General features: G+C 39.3%; 2 protein-coding genes across 4 annotated transcripts; one reads left to right on the top strand and one right to left on the bottom strand.

The window, feature by feature from the left end:
- The first annotated feature begins 7126 nt into the window (after positions 1 to 7126).
- On the top strand, positions 7127 to 14092 carry LOC132264477 (phosphofurin acidic cluster sorting protein 2-like). 3 transcript variants are annotated; one of them, XM_059764701.1, is made up of 9 exons: positions 7127 to 7619; positions 7704 to 7966; positions 8227 to 8352; positions 8728 to 8989; positions 10229 to 10327; positions 10945 to 11858; positions 12726 to 13094; positions 13190 to 13277; positions 13409 to 14092. In XM_059764701.1, the coding sequence occupies exons 1-9, from the start codon at positions 7202 to 7204 to the stop codon at positions 13648 to 13650; spliced, it is 2781 nt and encodes a 926-aa protein (XP_059620684.1). In that variant the 5' UTR covers positions 7127 to 7201; the 3' UTR covers positions 13651 to 14092. The 3 variants fall into 3 exon arrangements, with proteins under 3 accessions (XP_059620684.1, XP_059620685.1, XP_059620683.1); XM_059764702.1 differs by lacking the exon at positions 8227 to 8352; XM_059764700.1 differs by lacking the exon at positions 10229 to 10327 and having other exon boundaries at positions 7128 to 7619.
- Positions 14093 to 16043: 1951 nt separating this feature from the next.
- On the bottom strand, positions 16044 to 16977 carry LOC132264478 (actin maturation protease-like). The gene is made up of 2 exons (XM_059764703.1): positions 16356 to 16977; positions 16044 to 16295 (listed from the first exon to the last, which is right to left on the bottom strand). Exons 1-2 carry the CDS (start codon positions 16917 to 16919, stop codon positions 16071 to 16073), a joined length of 789 nt encoding a protein of 262 aa, XP_059620686.1. The 5' UTR covers positions 16920 to 16977; the 3' UTR covers positions 16044 to 16070.
- Between the last annotated feature and the right edge of the window lie 278 nt (positions 16978 to 17255).

The raw sequence follows: 17255 nt of genomic DNA on the forward strand, positions 1-17255 counted from the left end.
CCTTATTGAAAAAGTTTGTATAGTCAAACATTTGTCGATAGTAAAAGAATGATTTCTGTATTATCTATATTATTCTGTACATCTGGCGTGTCTCGGTAGAATTATTCTTCACAACCTGGAATTGAATATTTAATTAGTGATGTACGCCGTGAACGCTCGAGGAGACAAATCCACCTTAGTTGCGTCTTATTGAGAAGCCTGAACGCAATATCTTGCCATGTAATACTGTAATGCGATGGCAGAACGTCGGCGGTTAATGTTATCACTCGTCGGCTTAGTTATAGATTTTCTCTTCACGGTTGTCTCTCACGTGCTGATTCTATTCATTTCACTCAATGAAGAATCATAACTCGATTTTGTGAATAGGAATAATGTATCTGTGAATGAGAAAAGTGTTGAAAACACACTCACCACATGTTTCTTTCTTTCCTATCTCAATTCGCTGTGCAGAGAAAGTCAATGGGCATCTTTTATCGAATAAATTGCGAGTGGGAATTTATTTTTTAGGGGTTCGCAACGTCAGAGAAAATTGTTCAAAATTAGAATAAATGGGCATATTTTTGGGTAATTAATTTCATATATTTTTCTCCCATTTTTGTGTTGTGAAATTTTCATTTAGTGCGAGTTTCCACTTATTATACTTTCTCCACACCCTCGCGTCGTTTTAGGGAGATGCGAGAATAGATATTTTATTGGTGGAAAATGGTGAAATTGGCGAAAATCATCCATCTCTGTGCTCTCCTAACGACTGTGTCACATCATTTTAAGCTGAGTGGAACAATAATTATTTATACTCTAGAAAGAGGGGCTTTTTCATGCAGAGGGTCAAAGAAAATTATAATGTATTATATTGTTCATGGAAATACTTTGCAAAATATATAGGGAAACATTTTATTTGTGCGGGAAAAAGGTTTTCTCTTTTTAATGATGAGAATAATTTGTATTTTTCTCTCTCTCTTTTCTTCCCTCATTTTGCTATCCCAGTTGTGATTTTTTCTGAAGAACGTGACTTGGAATAATTGTGTCGATGTAGAAAAGTTTAAATTAAAATTTTCTTTGTTGAACTTTGAGGGTGTGGCGTTTAAATGTTACATTAATTTCATAGATTTGCGATATGGGGTGTGTGTTTGTGGAATTCACAGAATATTTGCGAATGATGAATGGGGTGTGAATCCAAAAAGTTCACATTTCTGACAAGGATTAAATACAAATTCTCTATATACTTTATACTCGTTTTATACTGACGATGTTCCACGGGAATCATAATACTGTATATGGCTGCATGAATCATGGGCAATTTTTCACAATAATACTGAGTATGATGGCATATGATGAGAAGGAGGAAAAAGCTGTGGTGACACATTTTCAGCTACGAACATCTCTGTGGCATTAAGAGCAAAAAGAGCGGAAGTGTGAGTGTGAGTTTGGTGAAGAAGAATGAACGGAACGAAGCAATTTTACGTACAATACTTTTCACAAAGAGATTCCATAGAAATAGCAAGAATTCGAGATGTATTAATGGATGTTCTATAGCAACAAGCGAATGAGGAGAGACTCTGGCTAAAATATTCTCAACACGATCTTGAGTATTAATTCTTCACTCACTCACAGTGGCTCAGAATTTTGTGTTGTGTGTGCATTTATTGGTTGAGAAGCCGAAGTAAAACACCTTTTGCAGACTTGAGAGTCTTGTGCCCAAATACGACAATTCTGTCGATCATGCCAAGGTTCAATATTAACGAGACTCTGTCGAGGTCGCACTGTTTTAACCTCTTATTTCCACGCCACATAAATATATCGCATTATTAAATTGAATTTGTGATTACATGGTTTAAATATAGTATAATTATGGTTCTTCTCACTGAACCACTTTGCTGAAGATCCGCATGTATACAAAGATGTTTTTTGTATCAATAAGGCAATTGGAATAATCATTGGATTATTATCTAATAAGTTCAAGATCGACGTAATGGAAATGCGTACGAATTACGAATGTAATGCGTTGCGCATGAGGAATTGTATTGTATTTATTAATCTAATGATTCACTGTACTTCAAAATAATGAAAACCTCAGTGCAGTTATGACGAGACAATGTTGCAATTATGGTTTAACATGAAAATTTGTTCCCATTTTCACAACAATATTCAGAGGTTTGATATGAAATAAATATAGATTTGTAATGGTTTCGAAGTCATAATTTCTCCACATTGGAGTTCAATGGTTTTAAATTTGCAATATAATTGGTGTTATATTGAATAAAGTCTCTTTTATTAGATAAAAGATTAGAAAATGCCATTGACCATTATATTTTCTGTATATTCAAATGTGTCTCTAACCATACACAATTTGCTTGAAAAATTCAAATGCGAAGCATATTGTGCAGATATGGTGAGTGTGTGGTTTAATTATTGGTGAATTAGAGAACCAGTTTGACACAAAAAGAAGCAATAATCACGAATAATTGTATGTTGTGTGATATGCAATGCGAATCTATAAGATAAAAACCACTTTCTTTGCTGTGTTTTGAGGTCTACAAATGACGGCATCGTAAGTGCCACCGTATGTGGGGTAAATGGTTGTTTTCTCGATGGAAAAAATACCCATTTTCAGATGAGATCCCATCAATATGGTGTTTGTATACGTACTGCTGCCATTTGCATCACTTCTAAATTGTAAATTTTAGGTGTTTTCCTCCGATGCCATAGAGCTCAAGAGATGAATAAGCTTCATAAAAGATGGTTTATGTTCTTATTTTCTTTTGCTTTCCCTTCAAAAGTAATATATTTTTTTTGTACATCTTGTCAAAACCACATTGGCGATTGTGTTGTGAAAGTGAGGATGAAATGCTATAGGATGAAATGGATGTGTATGAGTGTGTGTGTGTGTGTGTGGAGAAGAAAAAGGAGAAAGAGAAAAAAACATGTTGATGGTCAGAATCGCGAAAGTGGAGAGAAATAGAGAAATGAGAATTTCATAATTGGCGGGATCTCTTAACGAAAAAATGTGGATGTAAAGTAATTTTCGTAGGCATTTTTCTTCGTTTCTTTCATCGTTGAGTGAAAGATGTTCCTTTTCCTTCCTGGCAGAGAGACGGGCGTTAAGAATATTTTGTAATTAATGACAATGTATTGTAATAGGAGGAAATTTATTTTATGAATATCAAGTGGAAATTAAGCATCCTATATAATATCTTTCATTGTGATTTAGGGTGTGATGCAAGAGGAAGAGAGCGAGAGAAAATTGTGGGAATGACAATTATTAAAGGAAAAACTGCGAGCTTTGCAGTCTTTGGGATGAGTTGATATTATTGTGCATTGATGATAAATGGCGAGATGGAAGAAAAACTGTGAGCAGACGAGACTGAGCCTCGACTGTTTTCTCTCTTTGGCGATAAGTCAAAGGTTTACAAGCTCCCTCACATATCAGAAAGAATGAAATATTGTGCAGACAGAAGACAAGAGAGTGGCAAAATGCACAGTAATTGTAGAATCCCACGCAATTTCTTGCTATATCTGGCATGAAAAGTGCAATGAATCACATATTTTTTTCGTCTCTTGGCGCCTTTTATGTCTGTTTCTTTTACTAATACTTTTGAGTATCCTTTTAGATGTTTTTCTGTACTTTCGTGCTTGTTTAGAATGGCGGAGAGATTTTAAAACACATATTTTGAAGTTAATATTAAATTATGGGCAAATGAACAATGAAAATATTGTTCGTGTTGCCATTTAGATATGAGAGTGAATTTAATTGAATTTTACTATCTTGATGAAATTTATATCTCTTGATCACAAATAGTTTTATTGCGTCAAGTGTGTTTGCTACTTAATTTAGTTTGTGTGAAACAAATCGCTTTTATATGCGGAAGAAGAGATTATGATGGGAAATCAAAAGCAAAACACCATTCTTTTTCTAAAAGAAAAATGCCATAAAATATGTAGTGATAACATGTAACATGAATGTGTGTTTTTTTTTCTTCTCCGTCACAAAACTGAGTCGCACTTGTGAGACTTTCTATTTATATGTTTAGTTTAGATTGCGCTATATTTCAAGAGCGCGCTGTCGTGGATGATATTTGATGTTATGGTGAAGTGAAGAGTCTTATGTGTGATGTGACGTCAATTGATTGAGAGTTGAGAATCAATTTTTGATGTTACATGTGTGACCCGCGGTGTGGATATTGTGTGGCGGAAAAAGCTGAACTGTGACGTTCATAATGGAACTACAATATTTTGCGTAAAGCAAATAGTTTTGTACACCACTGCTGATTCATTCATATGACGTAGACACATATTCATTCATAATGGACGAGAAAGAGAGTTTTCCAACATTGACTTTTATTGTTTAACATTGGGCGTTGAGGTAGTCTCTGGCGCTGTACAGTCGGTGAGACACTCGGGGATCATTGTTCGCTGTACAAAACGCAATCGTGTGAAATTATTCGTGAATCATATAGGTTAAAAAATAGTAGAAAAATAAGAGTAATTCACCGAAATACGTAATGATGATAATTGGCCGATCGTCTCGCGTTAGGCAAACATTCGAAGGAGGCATGACAGACGCGATGTAGAATCTCTACTCCGCAGAAATAGTCAGCTAAAGGCAGACATGTGCGCGATGATTCACTATCATGTGGAGGTTTCCCCGATTTTTGCAGCGCCGAGAGAATTTGACATGAGAAAGGCAAACACACTCACACACACCTTGTTCAATGCACCAGGTGTATTTGGTAAATATGCAGTGTTGATTGGACGAGGAAAATGCGCTGATGAATGGAGATATACATGGAAGTTTGACCGTCGCGGAAAAATGGGGAGGGAAAAAGGCAAAAATGCAATTGGCGTCCTGGTCGCGTGAGGAACTGAATGCCATTGAAATAATAATCAATGTCACGCCAATCATTGTGGCGCACGAAGAGAGTTGAAAGAGGGTCACGAATGTCCGGCACCTTAAAATTATTATTATTATTCTCCATCGTTTCACTTTTTGACTCTTGAGACGATTGCCTTTGCCTTGCCTTCCAATTAGCAACTGAATGAACTCTCGACTAATTTGCAACTGGAAATTAATATATCGTTTGAAACACCTAATCTGCACATTGAATTTTAATGGCCCCAAAGTTGTTTGAAACTCGATCGAGCTTCACTTTCACCATCAAGAAAGTTTCTGAACGTGAATATTATTAACATTTTACTGATGGTCTTTTATTGTTGCTGGCGCAGTATTTGATATTCTCTCTTGTTGACCACGAGATTGTGAGATTTCTTTCAACGTTTACACTTCTCGTGAAATGATTAAGTGACTTTGAAAGGAAGTCCATTTTACATTGTATATTGGTGAAGAATAAAATGAAATAGAAAGTGAAGTGCAAATATCCTGTTGTCGCGATGATTACGCTTAAAAGCAAACATTTGAATGTTATAAATAAGTTTGATAGTCAATTTCAGATTTTCCATATCTATTCCGTTGTTTACACATATAAATCTGTCAAAATCGTGCATAAATAAACACTTTTTATCTAAACTACTTTTATATCTCTCATGATAAGAGGGTATCAATGGTAAATGTTTTGGTAATAAATGTATAACATCGTAAATTAGGTGAAAATTCGAAGGGAACATGAGATTAGAATTGATGTTGTCTGAAATGAAAGTCGCATGACGATTTGAAAGTCAATAAACTACTAAATTTCTGTATGCAAAGCGTCTGCAAAACTCATAACATTACTTGTGTGATACGCTAAAAAAAACACTCACACACAGTTTATTTGCACAAAGCAACGCATCTTGACATTCACGTGACTCTCGACTGAACTACATTTATCTCAAAATGTTATTTGAGCCAGCACAAGTCGACATGCATGTACATTACATACATATTTCTGCTTTTTTCTTTGTCGAAACTTTTGACAGTTCAATGCAACTTTTACATTCCATGCTTCTTTTATATTTAGAGTAACAAATCAGTAGTGGTTTTGGGTTCTCATGTGGATTTACACTCGTGAAGTTTTCTGATGAAAAGTTTAACTAAGTTTGGCAAAGTTGTTCTTCTTTGTTCTTCCTCAATAGTAAATGAGCGACGGAACTGTGTGCAAATGGGACACACTCATCTTGGGGGAGAGGGAGTGAATAATGGGAAATTCTGCAGATGACACACGCGGTGGATTAATTCGCGGTGTAAATAATTATCACACATGGATTTCAGTGATAAAATTAGAATGGTTTGGAGTGTGTGATGCATGTTTCCCGCTGGTATTTCACTGATGATGGAGTGGCGGAGGAGAGGAGAGAGAGAGAGTGAGGAGATGCAGAATGTGGTTGGGAAAAGAACAAAGAGGCTGCGTGTGTGGGTGGAGAAACATGAATGGTTGACATTGAAGAAAATATACACAACATGATATTTTAATTGTAGAGTCTTCTAACTTGGTGGTCAGGTCATGGTTTGTTGATTACCAAAGCCATTCTCTTGGGACGTTCTGTGCAATCTCTCGTGATATTCTCTCTCTCTCTCTGGGTTGGTCGGAAGATGCACACACATGCACTTTATAGACGGCTAAAATGATGACATGAAACACTTTTCAGGTGGCATTGAGACTGTGAGACATTGTTTATGGTGTCTTTTTCTGCACTGCACACGTTCAGCACTGAAAAGGGATTGCTCTGTGGCTCTACATATTCTATGCTGTATGAGAAGAAAAAGGAGGACTCTTGGTGAGGTGCCAAGCATTTCGTGGCATGAAAGAGTTGTGTGAGGTGGAGCTTTTTGCCAAATTTGGCAAAAGTAGAGGAATTTCTATTAGAGCAACAGTAAGGGAAAAGTAAATAGGGCCGATTGAAGATTTCAGGACATTTTGATGTAATGTTACTGAATTACAGACTGTAAAATTATAGAAGTGTAGAGGACAGGATGTTTTAATTCAATCCTATGTTATTTAATCTCATTAATCTTGAGATTTTTCATCAAATTTCCCAATTGTGTGTGTTTATTTGACAGTCAGTGTGTCTGAACACTTGTCTGGGTTCAATTAATTGCATCCAATTTTGGGCCAAATGAAATCACATGCTCGACTCACAATTGAGCCAAGGTTCCTAATTGAATTACACGCTCTTCTTCACTTGCAGATTATGCTCCTTGACAATAACACGCTTGTCTCTCCTGTCACCGCTTCCAGTGGACTTGTCCTCTGTGTCGCTGGCCGTGAAAATGCAGAGCTCCAAGAGGACACTGCGATCTCATGAGATTCCCGTGCCACAGTCTGTGCTGACGGCGAACGCCAGCGGCGCCGTGCTCAATAGTCCGCCACTGCTGGAGACGGAATTGGACTTGAACTTCAGTCTGCAGTATCCGCACTTTATCAAGCGCGACGGGAATCGCTTGCTGATTCTGCTGCAGCGTCGCAAGAAGTACAAGACGCGCACGATTTTGGGGTACAAGACGCTGGCTGAGGGCATGATTAGGATGGACGCCGTGCTGCAGAAGTCCATGGACATGACGGTGGAACTGAGTGCCACGGGAAAGGGCAGTCGACCCGGTGTGACATTGGCCACACTTCGAGCGGAGCGAGTATCTTCCATTCCTGTTGATCATGACAATAAGAATAATAATAGTGTACTGCTGACGGGTAATTTGAGTTTGCTCTTCCGCCAATTATTCTTGATGAAGACATGGTGAAATGATGAATGTGTCTATCTTTTCTCACCTTTAGATCGTGTGAATGAATACTCAGATGAGGATGAGGAGGGTGAATTCAGCTCGGGCGAGGAGAATGACGATCCCGGCGACGGTGTGCTGAGTGGATACGACGCCAAGCGGGGATATGCCAAGAGGGGGAGCAATTATAGGAAATTGGAAAGGTCGGAGAATGATGCTGAGACCGAGGATGCACCGATAGGTCAAAATCCCGGTGATAGTGACAGTGAATTTGAGAATCTTGGCAAGGATAAAGGAAATCGTGCCAAAATGAGTCGTGTAAGTTATTCATGGGATTACGCTTTCTCACTTCTGTGTCTCTTCTCTCCTCCTCTATCACTCTCTATGCTAATTTGCGCAAAGCTTTTTTGCTAAAGAAGAAGAAAAGAAAGAAAAGAACAAGAAAAAGGCGAGAGAAGAGAGGGAAATATTGTCATGATAACTGTCGGGAATGATAGCTTATCTTCAATTTTATCCATTTTCTCCTTGAGTTATGTCTTTTTTTTATTTTCTCTTGTTTTCTTTTTGTGTATTTAAAGAAATTATTTTTAAATGAAAAACTCCAAAAATATGCCCGGATGGACTTTTTTCGGCCGTCTGCCGGGAAAGCATCGCACTATGAGCAGACAGGCAGCTTTCCGGACACCACAGAGAAGATTTTAATGGTGATTTGCATAAGTTAAATGTAAATTTATATATTGTTTCTATTCGTGATGTTTTCACACCAGAGAAAAAAAAATACAAATAATTGTGATGGGACACTTAATGTGAAAACACACACACATGCAATTTGCGATGGACGAGAAAGACTTTTCAACAACAAAAACAGCAAGAAAAGAAAGAAGAAAAATTAAAAAATCAATTAATATATTTTGCACTTTAATAGAATGCTTGATTTTCCACTAGATTTTCTGGCAACCACTTTTTCTTGTTATGTTTGTTTATATATGAAAACTATATATTGTAAAAGTTTATTTGTTTTTTTGGTGAAGACGTCGGAAATTTACTTACATGGTTTATTCTTTGTGTTGATTTTGCAGCAGCGCAACTTTAAGCAGAAAATTGTGGCTCTGCTGAAGCGCTTCAAAGTTCCCGAGGAGCTTGATGGTGGCGTGTCACGACATTCTGGCCGTGGTGAGCGTGTGCTGGATGCACTTTATCAGGAATTGGAGTCACTGTCGTGTGGTGAGGGTGATGAATCAGGACCAGATATGGATACTGTGTCCGTGGGATCAACGCCGAAGCCATCGTTGCGACCTTTCTTCACGAATTCAAGAACAATGCTTCATGAAAATTTGATGGGTAAGTTCATTTGGCCTCTCTTTTTCCCACCAAACACAGCGACGAAGTGTGCCGTGTTGTCTTTTCAGGACTTCTCCCCGATTACCTTTTTTATCTTCTCACATTTCCCCGCCTCCCCCCTAAGAAAGACCCACTTCAAGATTGGGGAAGAAAAAAAAACCATGTAAACCCTAAATATAGATGACACGTGTTCGTTTTTTTATCCTTCACATACGCATCAATATACAATTTCCCAATTTATTGTGTTGCTCTTCTGAAGACAGAGTTGATGGGATTCTAGATAAGGTGTTAAATGAATATATAATCATTTAATGTTGACAAACTGCCAAGGAAAATATTGGAAGAATGCTAAAATGTGTTAAGAAATGTCTATTAATGCTTGGTTTGTCTGGAACTTTATCTAGTTCTCTTCTAATTCTGTCTTAGGGTGAAGATATATAAAAGAAATTGTGATGTTGAAGAGGTGAATTTGCCTAGGATGAGAATCACACCGGTGATTTCTGAGCATTCAATCAACACACACACACAAATACATAATCAGGCAATTTTGCTAAAGGGAAAAAAGGAGTAAAAGAAATTGAATTACATTTAACTTGAAATTTGAAGGTCAAGATAGGGAAGTTTACAATTTTTTAGAGGTGAATTTTCATTGAAGAATTCAGTAAAAGAAAAAAGAGAGAGAAAATAGAAACATTTCCATGTTGTTAATGAGAAAAGAAATTGAGAAATGTGTTTGCATGCTATCAAAACTATGCTAAGAGTTTAATTTATATATTTCTCTTTCCATATTTGTTGAGTTTCGTGTTGTTGTTTTGTTGGTTGCAGCGTTTAATCATGTTATGTTGGTGACATAATTGAGTTTTCTTGAGCAGAAGGAGTTAGAGAAAAAGAAGAAAAAGCGACAGAAGTTTTTCCTTCATATATTTTTTTTTTCATTTTTGCTGTTGATTCTCTAATTCAGAAATGTTGTGTCTTAATTTCGTAATAAGCGCACTCGCCTGCATGCATATTAAAAAAAAGATAATATTGTGTAATTACAGAGAGACATTTTTGTGTTTTGACGCTGTGTGCGTGTGTGTTTGAGAGTGAGAGAGAATGAGAAAGTTTGGACAGGATCACGAGGAATGTTTGGATATTTAGAGATATTTGAGAGGAAAGATATTTGTGCTATTTTATTAACAAATGAAATGATGATATTATTATGAGTTTACGTGCATGGCTTGATAATTCTTTTTGCAGGCGACTTTAATAGTGACATGAAGATGCGACTGGAGAAGAGGGACTCCTTCAATGCCCCGTCACTACCACTCGATAAGAAAAATTCCATTCCAGGAGCAGGTCTGTTTTTATAATCCAAATGACACTTCCAGTCACACACACACACCCACAGACACCATAGCAAATCCTTTAAGAAAAACTCTCTTTTTCCAATAATGAGAAAGCAAAAAGACTTGTTATTGCATTTTCTTGGTGTTTTACAATTGAATTAATGACGTTATTTCCATGTGGCTTTTGCTTTTGACTTACACGTTATCTTTATTACACTCTTTCTTTTTTTATATAACTGTTTTCAAGTGCTCTTCTCTCTTTCTTTTTCTTTACAAAAAAAAATATGAAATAAAAAGAATGTGTATAAATAGCAAATCTCCTGTATTAGAACTGCAAAAAAAGAGATTAAGTGAAGCGTTCTATTGAGATGAAGAAAATGATATCAGAGTCTATATATCGATATTGTATCTTCTTCTACTTGAATTTCCTCCTTCGAGATTCTCAATCATGATATATTATATTCTCTTTATGTAAACTTGTGAGATATTTGCGATGTTCGGAGAAAGAGAGAGATTGTCAGTCATGAGCCTAATCGGAAGCATTATTTCTCTCTCTCTCTTTTCACCATCCTTCCTTCCGCCCGATGCCTTTTCAACACGGGGTGTTTTTTCCTTGCGGTGTCGCAGCCGAGAGGAGCGGAGATTGGCGAAATGACAGCTCGGGGAATGAGGGTGGCGCAGGCAATACGGATCCCGAGGCGCCCAATTCTGATCCGCAGAACACTGGCTCGCCGCCGCGGAGTGGCGACAAGGAGAGCGCCACGGACAGACGGAGTCGACTCTTCCGCGCGGCCAGTGGTCAGCCGTCGAGTTCGAAGAAGAAGCACTCGCTGAGTCTGGGATCGGAGCAGAGTCAGCCCAAATCAGCCCTGGACGCGTGTCTGTCGCCGACGAATGTGGAGCCGCGGAAGTCGCTGCTGGATCAAGTGGCGCGCACTTTTGCCACCGATGAGGCCATCCTGCCGGATGTGGTGTCTCTCGTGGGGCCACCAGAGCTCCACCACGTGGCTCTGTCGTCGCGGCTGGCGCCAGTGTTGGCGGCCTCCTTCAGGCCCACCTTTGCGCCGCACAACACGGCCGAGGTGCGAGCGGTGATGCAGGCGCTGATGAACAAGATCCAGAAGTACTGCAACTCCACGGCCAAGCCGCCCACCACCATCAAGGTGCTCCTCCTGGGCGGCGACTGGCTGCAGGGCGCCGTGCTGCGTCACTATGTGGAGCTGCTGGGCGTGCGGCCGCCCGACTGGGTGAATCACATCCGCTTCTACATTGTTCCTATTGGAAGCAGTGCCATATCGCGGTATCTCAGCGCCGTGGACGCCACGTATGGCGCCATGTTCGGCAGCGACGGCTGGCAGCAGCTCTGCGAGCGCGCCATCGGTCCGGATCCCGCACAGTCGAAGATTGATGTGATCGAGGTGACCAACAGGGTGCAGAGATATCTGCACAGCGCCGGGCCGTGCACGCAAATCCCCATCGCCGAGGCCATGGTCAACTACAAGGAGGAGGACTCGTGCCAGATCTTCGTTCCATTCGTCAGTGTGAGTATTCTGCAGTCAATTTAAATCCCTGAATCCAATTGATGGATAATAATGAGCTCATAATACTAATTGCTTAATGTTATTACCGAATCTTAACAAGATAGACAGAGTGATTAAGTGGATTTAGCGATTTTAACGGAGTTATTTATTGTTAAAGACATTGAAATCTTCCTTTTTTTCTTCCCGAAATGCCCTCAAAATGTGTCTAATAAGTCATTAATGGGATAACTAATGCAATATTTCTAGTTATATTCACTTTCCTGTGTCCTTGGCATGTTCAGTGGTGGTGTTTTAAAGTGATTTTATTATCGAATTTAAATTGCGTGCCATCCTGTAATCCGTGCTCGGCTTATAAACCAACAATCTGAACGTGTATTATGTCATATCCAGTGAGAATTCTGTGGTTTTTCACACATTATACTGCTTCACCACCGAGAAAATTTAGTGCGCAGCGTTGCTGTGTGCAATTTTCCCTGTTTTCCAATGCATTTCCTCTGCCGTCGGCATGGGGAATATGGGAAGTGTTTGGCATTTTATCGATATTGATAATTTATCGCCTCTCTGATTTCGTAATGATGATTTCACTGACCATTTCTTGAATTCCTCTTTGTAATTAAATGGGAAATTAATGATATTCTTATTGGGCACGACTTAATGCAGTGAAATCATCCGTTTATTGTTTGTGCTTTCGCTCTGCCATCGGAGATTTATTGATTTTCTTTTGTGGGGTATTAATTTCCTGTGGGCAGAAACACATTATCACTGAGGGAACAATTAATCCACGTGAATGTTAATTACCAATGCCCTTGTCAATACGATGTGTACTAATGAAGGGACATGTTTGGGGCTGTTGTTGTTGCTCTGCAGGATGTGAAATTGGGTTGCCCTGAAGGGCCGCAGGTGTCTCTGGACATGGACGAGAGTCTCGGCCTGAGTGGACAGCAGATCTCGAGTGCTCTGTCAAGTTCACCACCGCAGAGTGGCCGCATGTCGCCGCCGGTGCCAACAACGCCGGCCACACCATCGCAGCAGCAAGAGAAGCAGGAGAAGTTGGAGAAGCTGGAGAAATTGGAGAAGATGCAGCAGATGCAAGCGCAACAGCCTGAGTCGTATGAGTTGCAGATTGACTATTGGCCAGTCGCCGCGCGATATACAGACAATAAGGAGAAGAAGGAGGACAAGAAGGGAACTGATCAGGGCAAAAACAGTATTAAGAGCACTTTTAGGAATTTGCAGGTGAGAAATTTCCTGTCCTTCAATCAATTTATGTGGTGATAAAATGTTGTTACTAATGACGCAATGATTTCTCCTCGCCATGGGGCAAAAAAAAGGTTTGGCGACTCCCTCCGAATCCTCAGGCCGGTGAACTTCCATATGGGCTGACGCTGAGCTATTCCACGAAGGAGAAGAAGCAGAAAAGTGCGTATAACATGAGAAATCACTCAATTATTCAATCCTCCCTCAAACCACACCACAATTCAAGTGAGTGGTTGTAAGCTTTCATTTCTCACATTGTCTCTCGTCTCTCCCGCAATATCTGGATTATGTAGTAATGCGCTTGGGGAAGAAGAAGGAGAAGGATCGTGATATGGAGAAGGAGCAGAGTGTTGATGGCATCGCGCGGCTCATCTGCTCGCCAAAACCATCGCATCCAGTGCCGCTGCGTGTGTACATTGATGGCACTGAGTGGACAGGTGTGAAGTTCTTCCAGCTCTCCTCGCTGTGGCAGACGCACGTGAAGAACTTCCCCGTGGGATTGATTGGTGCTCCGCTGGCTCCGGCCGAAACCTAGTCATCTTGCGCGCTTTTCCTCCTCAACGCGCTTAAGCAATTCAGCGGCTTTGGCAAGTCAAAACTACGTTGATGAGACATGAGGAGCCTTTTAAATTTTTTTGTAATATACGATATATTTTAAAATAATTGTGATTTTAGTAGGAATTCAGAGAGTTGCAAATTGTTCATGTGTGAGAGAGAGAGAGAGAGAGAAAGTCATGATTTTCATGCGATGCTGGAGCATAAATTGTATCTATCAGTGAAGTTGACATATCTGAAATCATTCTTTCAATGTATAATTAGTTTGTGAATCAAGGAGAAGACGCTGGAGAGTTTGAAGGAGAAAAACCAACTTCTCGGCTGTGGTTTCTTAATGGATGGAGAGATTTTTCGGCAGAAATTGAGCAAATGCGCTCAGGAATTGGAAGAAAAAAAATATGGGAATCAATGAGTGGTAAAAATGAAGAAAAGAAATGAGGAAAGAATTTATTGAAGTTGTAATTGAATCACGGAACAATAATTAATATTTAATTGAGATGTGAAGTAAAAAAAGGACAATTTGAGAGTTGAATTGAGAAATTAATTATATTGAAAATAATAAAATTAAAAGAATGGAATTGCAACGAAATATATTTTAAAAGTGCTTTGCAAACTTTGAAGTAAAAAAAAAGAAGGAAAAGTACTTTTGAAGGAATTACAGTTGGTAATAATATTACCATGAAGAGTCAATAAAGTAAAGAGAAGAATAAAATGGTATAAAATTGAATTATTACAAATTTGGGATAGTGAATAAAATGAATAGAATGATAAATAATATCAAAAAGAAATAAAAAGACATTAATGCAGGTTTATTAAAGAAGTAAAAATTGAGTGTTGTATTCTATTGTGGAGATTAAGGGAGAAGAAAAATAGCTGTGTTTACTATTGAAAATGTGTGTAGAAGAAAAATCCTAGACGTGTAGTTTTTCCTCAACCCAGTTGATCAAGGAGGATTTAGGAATATATATATATCATCTCTTGCTCATTTTATGTTTAAACGTTTTCTTGTGACGATTCAGGATAAGTGGAGAACAGGAGTTTATATCTTACGAGTATATCTAGTTGCATGTGTAAACTTTTTCCCTCGGCACGCAAAGGGGCGCGTCACTTTTTGGGGGGCGGCGTGTGTCTTTTGGCGCGTGTGCGAGAAGAGCCCAACAATATTTAATCCCCTTTCTATTGTGAGAAATGAAATTGTAATTATATATTGATTGTATTTGTCATTCTACAGGACAGGAAACAGTATATCACACCTTAAACTACTTAATGTTTCTGGACGAAGAGATGGTCTTGTGTAAGTCTTGTGTAAAACTGCAATTCACTGAAATACTCAACTGCTCTTACAAGAATAACTATATTATCTTATAAAAGTATAACCATTAACTCTCTCTCTACGCGCCTTTATCAAGTGATAAAGGGATATTTACACTCTAGCGAAGAGAATATTTAATCAAAAAATAAAAAAAGAAGAAGCATAAACAGAAGCAAATATGATGAAAATGAAAACCATAAAACCATTAACAGAATTTTCCTCTTCTCTCAAATGTTGTGAGAAATTGTGCAGAAAAATCTGCCTCGCGATGATTTCCTTTTTTCTTCTAGTTTATAAACTTTGTATGAGAAAAAAGTCGCCAGATGGATTTGATTTTGCGATTTTGCAGTTCAACACACTGCAGAATTTCCTTTGAACATCGCTTAACTGCCGCAATGTTGTTGTTTACTCTCTTTTGCCACAAAATCCTACTTTTTTCCCCCATATTTTCACACCCGTTTGCACACTTTTTACAACGCGAAATTCTTTCACTGATTTAATTGAAAAAAAAAAACATTTCGCGCTATTGAAGCAGAAGAAAAGAGTTAGAGAAAAAAAGAAGAAAAGATCCTTGGTTGTGACTTTTTACGAGAAATGCAATTGACGAGAGGAGAATAAGAGGAAGAGAAAATTATAAAAAAAACTACCCCTAATGATAAAAGAAAAATTTTGTAGCGAAAGTAATATATACGTAATTTTAAAGGATATTTCAGTAGTGAAGAATTAAACCTCAATAATCACACCAACACACAAGTAATCAATTACATATAAATAATTATTGTTCAAAATACCGACAAGAGGAAAAAACGATGAATTTGTCATGAAGAATAAAATATCAAAGATATTGAGAAAACTTCAACAGTTAAATTGACCTAAGAAAAAGGTGAAAAAAAAGAGATCATTAATGATAAAAAAAAGAATGCTTGACTGTACTGTAAATGTGATTAAAAACATTTAAAAGAAACTCAGCAGACTTTTCCTGTAATAATTCTTCCCTTTATTCTCAACCTCAAAAACACAAATAATTTTCTCAACAGGGAACATAATATATATATAAAATCTGCACAGAACAACAAAGCAATTCACAGTCAGTGGAAAATGAATTTATCTCCGGCGAAACCGTCGGAAATGACTATCGATCGTCGGCAGAGTCCTTTGGGTCCGGCAATTCCGCCCTCGGGCAGGATGAAGTTCGCCTCTGGATGCTGTTTGGGCTGGGCGAACTCCGTGAGATTCGCATTGCTCTCCGCGAGGACAGACAGTGGCCAGATGCCCAGCAGGCGAGACTTTCCCTGACGCGCTATCACATAAAACTGGGAGGAAAATTGATTACAGCCACTGAACGACAACTTCACGGTAGGAAATCTCCTCACCTGTCCATCGTCATCTATCAAGTATCCAGTTATGAGGGCCCAGTGAGCCTTGTGACCCCGCCTGAGGCAGGGAGAGTGGTTGACGTCGGAGTCATAGGGCACAATCAGACAGACTCCGCGCTTGAGAGCCTCCCGGATTTCATCACAGTTCAGATCACCCACAAATAGGTGGCACGAGCCGGAAAACTGCACCTGACTCTGCAGGATGTCCATGAGATTGGCGGCGCTGAACATCTCACCCAGCGCCGTGAATCCCTTCGCCTTGGCCTCCTGGAAGAGCTGGTCAGCTGTGCGGACGCCGCCGAGGAGCATGCTGATGGTCACGAAGCCACAAGTGGGTCCCTCCTGCAGAATGGGCGCCACACGGTGGAAGACACATTCCCGCGGGGCTCTGTGCTGACACACGCGCGCCAGGAAGCAGGACTTCTGCACTTCCGGGTCGGCAGACGCCCACAAACACTCCGGCAAGGCGACGGTGTATTTGGGACTCGCGCAGCTGCGGAAAGCGGTGACAGCGGCGAAATCAGGTGCAGGCGGAGGAATGGGGATGATCTCGTGAGACATGGAGAGCGAGGATGAGGAGGTGAAGCTTCAGAAAGCCTGGGAAGATAACTGGGTCAGTACACCAAGGTATTTGACATTCTCTCTCACGGCTATTTTTATCTCTCTCTCTCTCGATTTTCATTCCACGTTCCACATTCATTACGAATGTCTTACAAAATTTGTATTAGTTGAGACACGCCGTCGATATATCGGAGAGCTTGGCGAGTCTTCGCTAGTAGGATTTGAATGTGAACGACGCGATATTCAACGTTGTACGCTAATTTTCTTCGACTTTTCTTTGAGAATTAAATTCTCCTTGGCCAGCAAAAAAACCCTTCGGCCATCTACTTATTATAC

This window comes from Phlebotomus argentipes, unplaced genomic scaffold (assembly GCF_947086385.1).
Source record: "Phlebotomus argentipes unplaced genomic scaffold, Phlebotomus argentipes genome assembly contig_35, whole genome shotgun sequence".
Classification (NCBI taxonomy): Eukaryota; Metazoa; Arthropoda; class Insecta; order Diptera; family Psychodidae; genus Phlebotomus; species Phlebotomus argentipes.

What these genes read in the sequence shown, in the direction of transcription:
- LOC132264477 (XM_059764701.1), top strand. Translation starts at nt 7,202, where the DNA reads ATGCAGAGCTCCAAGAGGACACTGCGATCTCATGAGATTCCCGTGCCA. An exon ending in ATCGTGCCAAAATGAGTCGT is followed by an intron (nt 7,967 to 8,226) that starts GTAAGTTATTCA and finishes GTGTATTTAAAG; the next exon opens with AAATTATTTTTAAATGAAAA. An exon ending in GCTTCATGAAAATTTGATGG is followed by an intron (nt 8,990 to 10,228) that starts GTAAGTTCATTT and finishes TTCTTTTTGCAG; the next exon opens with GCGACTTTAATAGTGACATG.
- LOC132264478 (XM_059764703.1), bottom strand. Translation starts at nt 16,919, where the DNA reads ATGTCTCACGAGATCATCCCCATTCCTCCGCCTGCACCTGATTTCGCC. An exon ending in TGATAGATGACGATGGACAG is followed by an intron (nt 16,296 to 16,355) that starts GTGAGGAGATTT and finishes TTTTCCTCCCAG; the next exon opens with TTTTATGTGATAGCGCGTCA.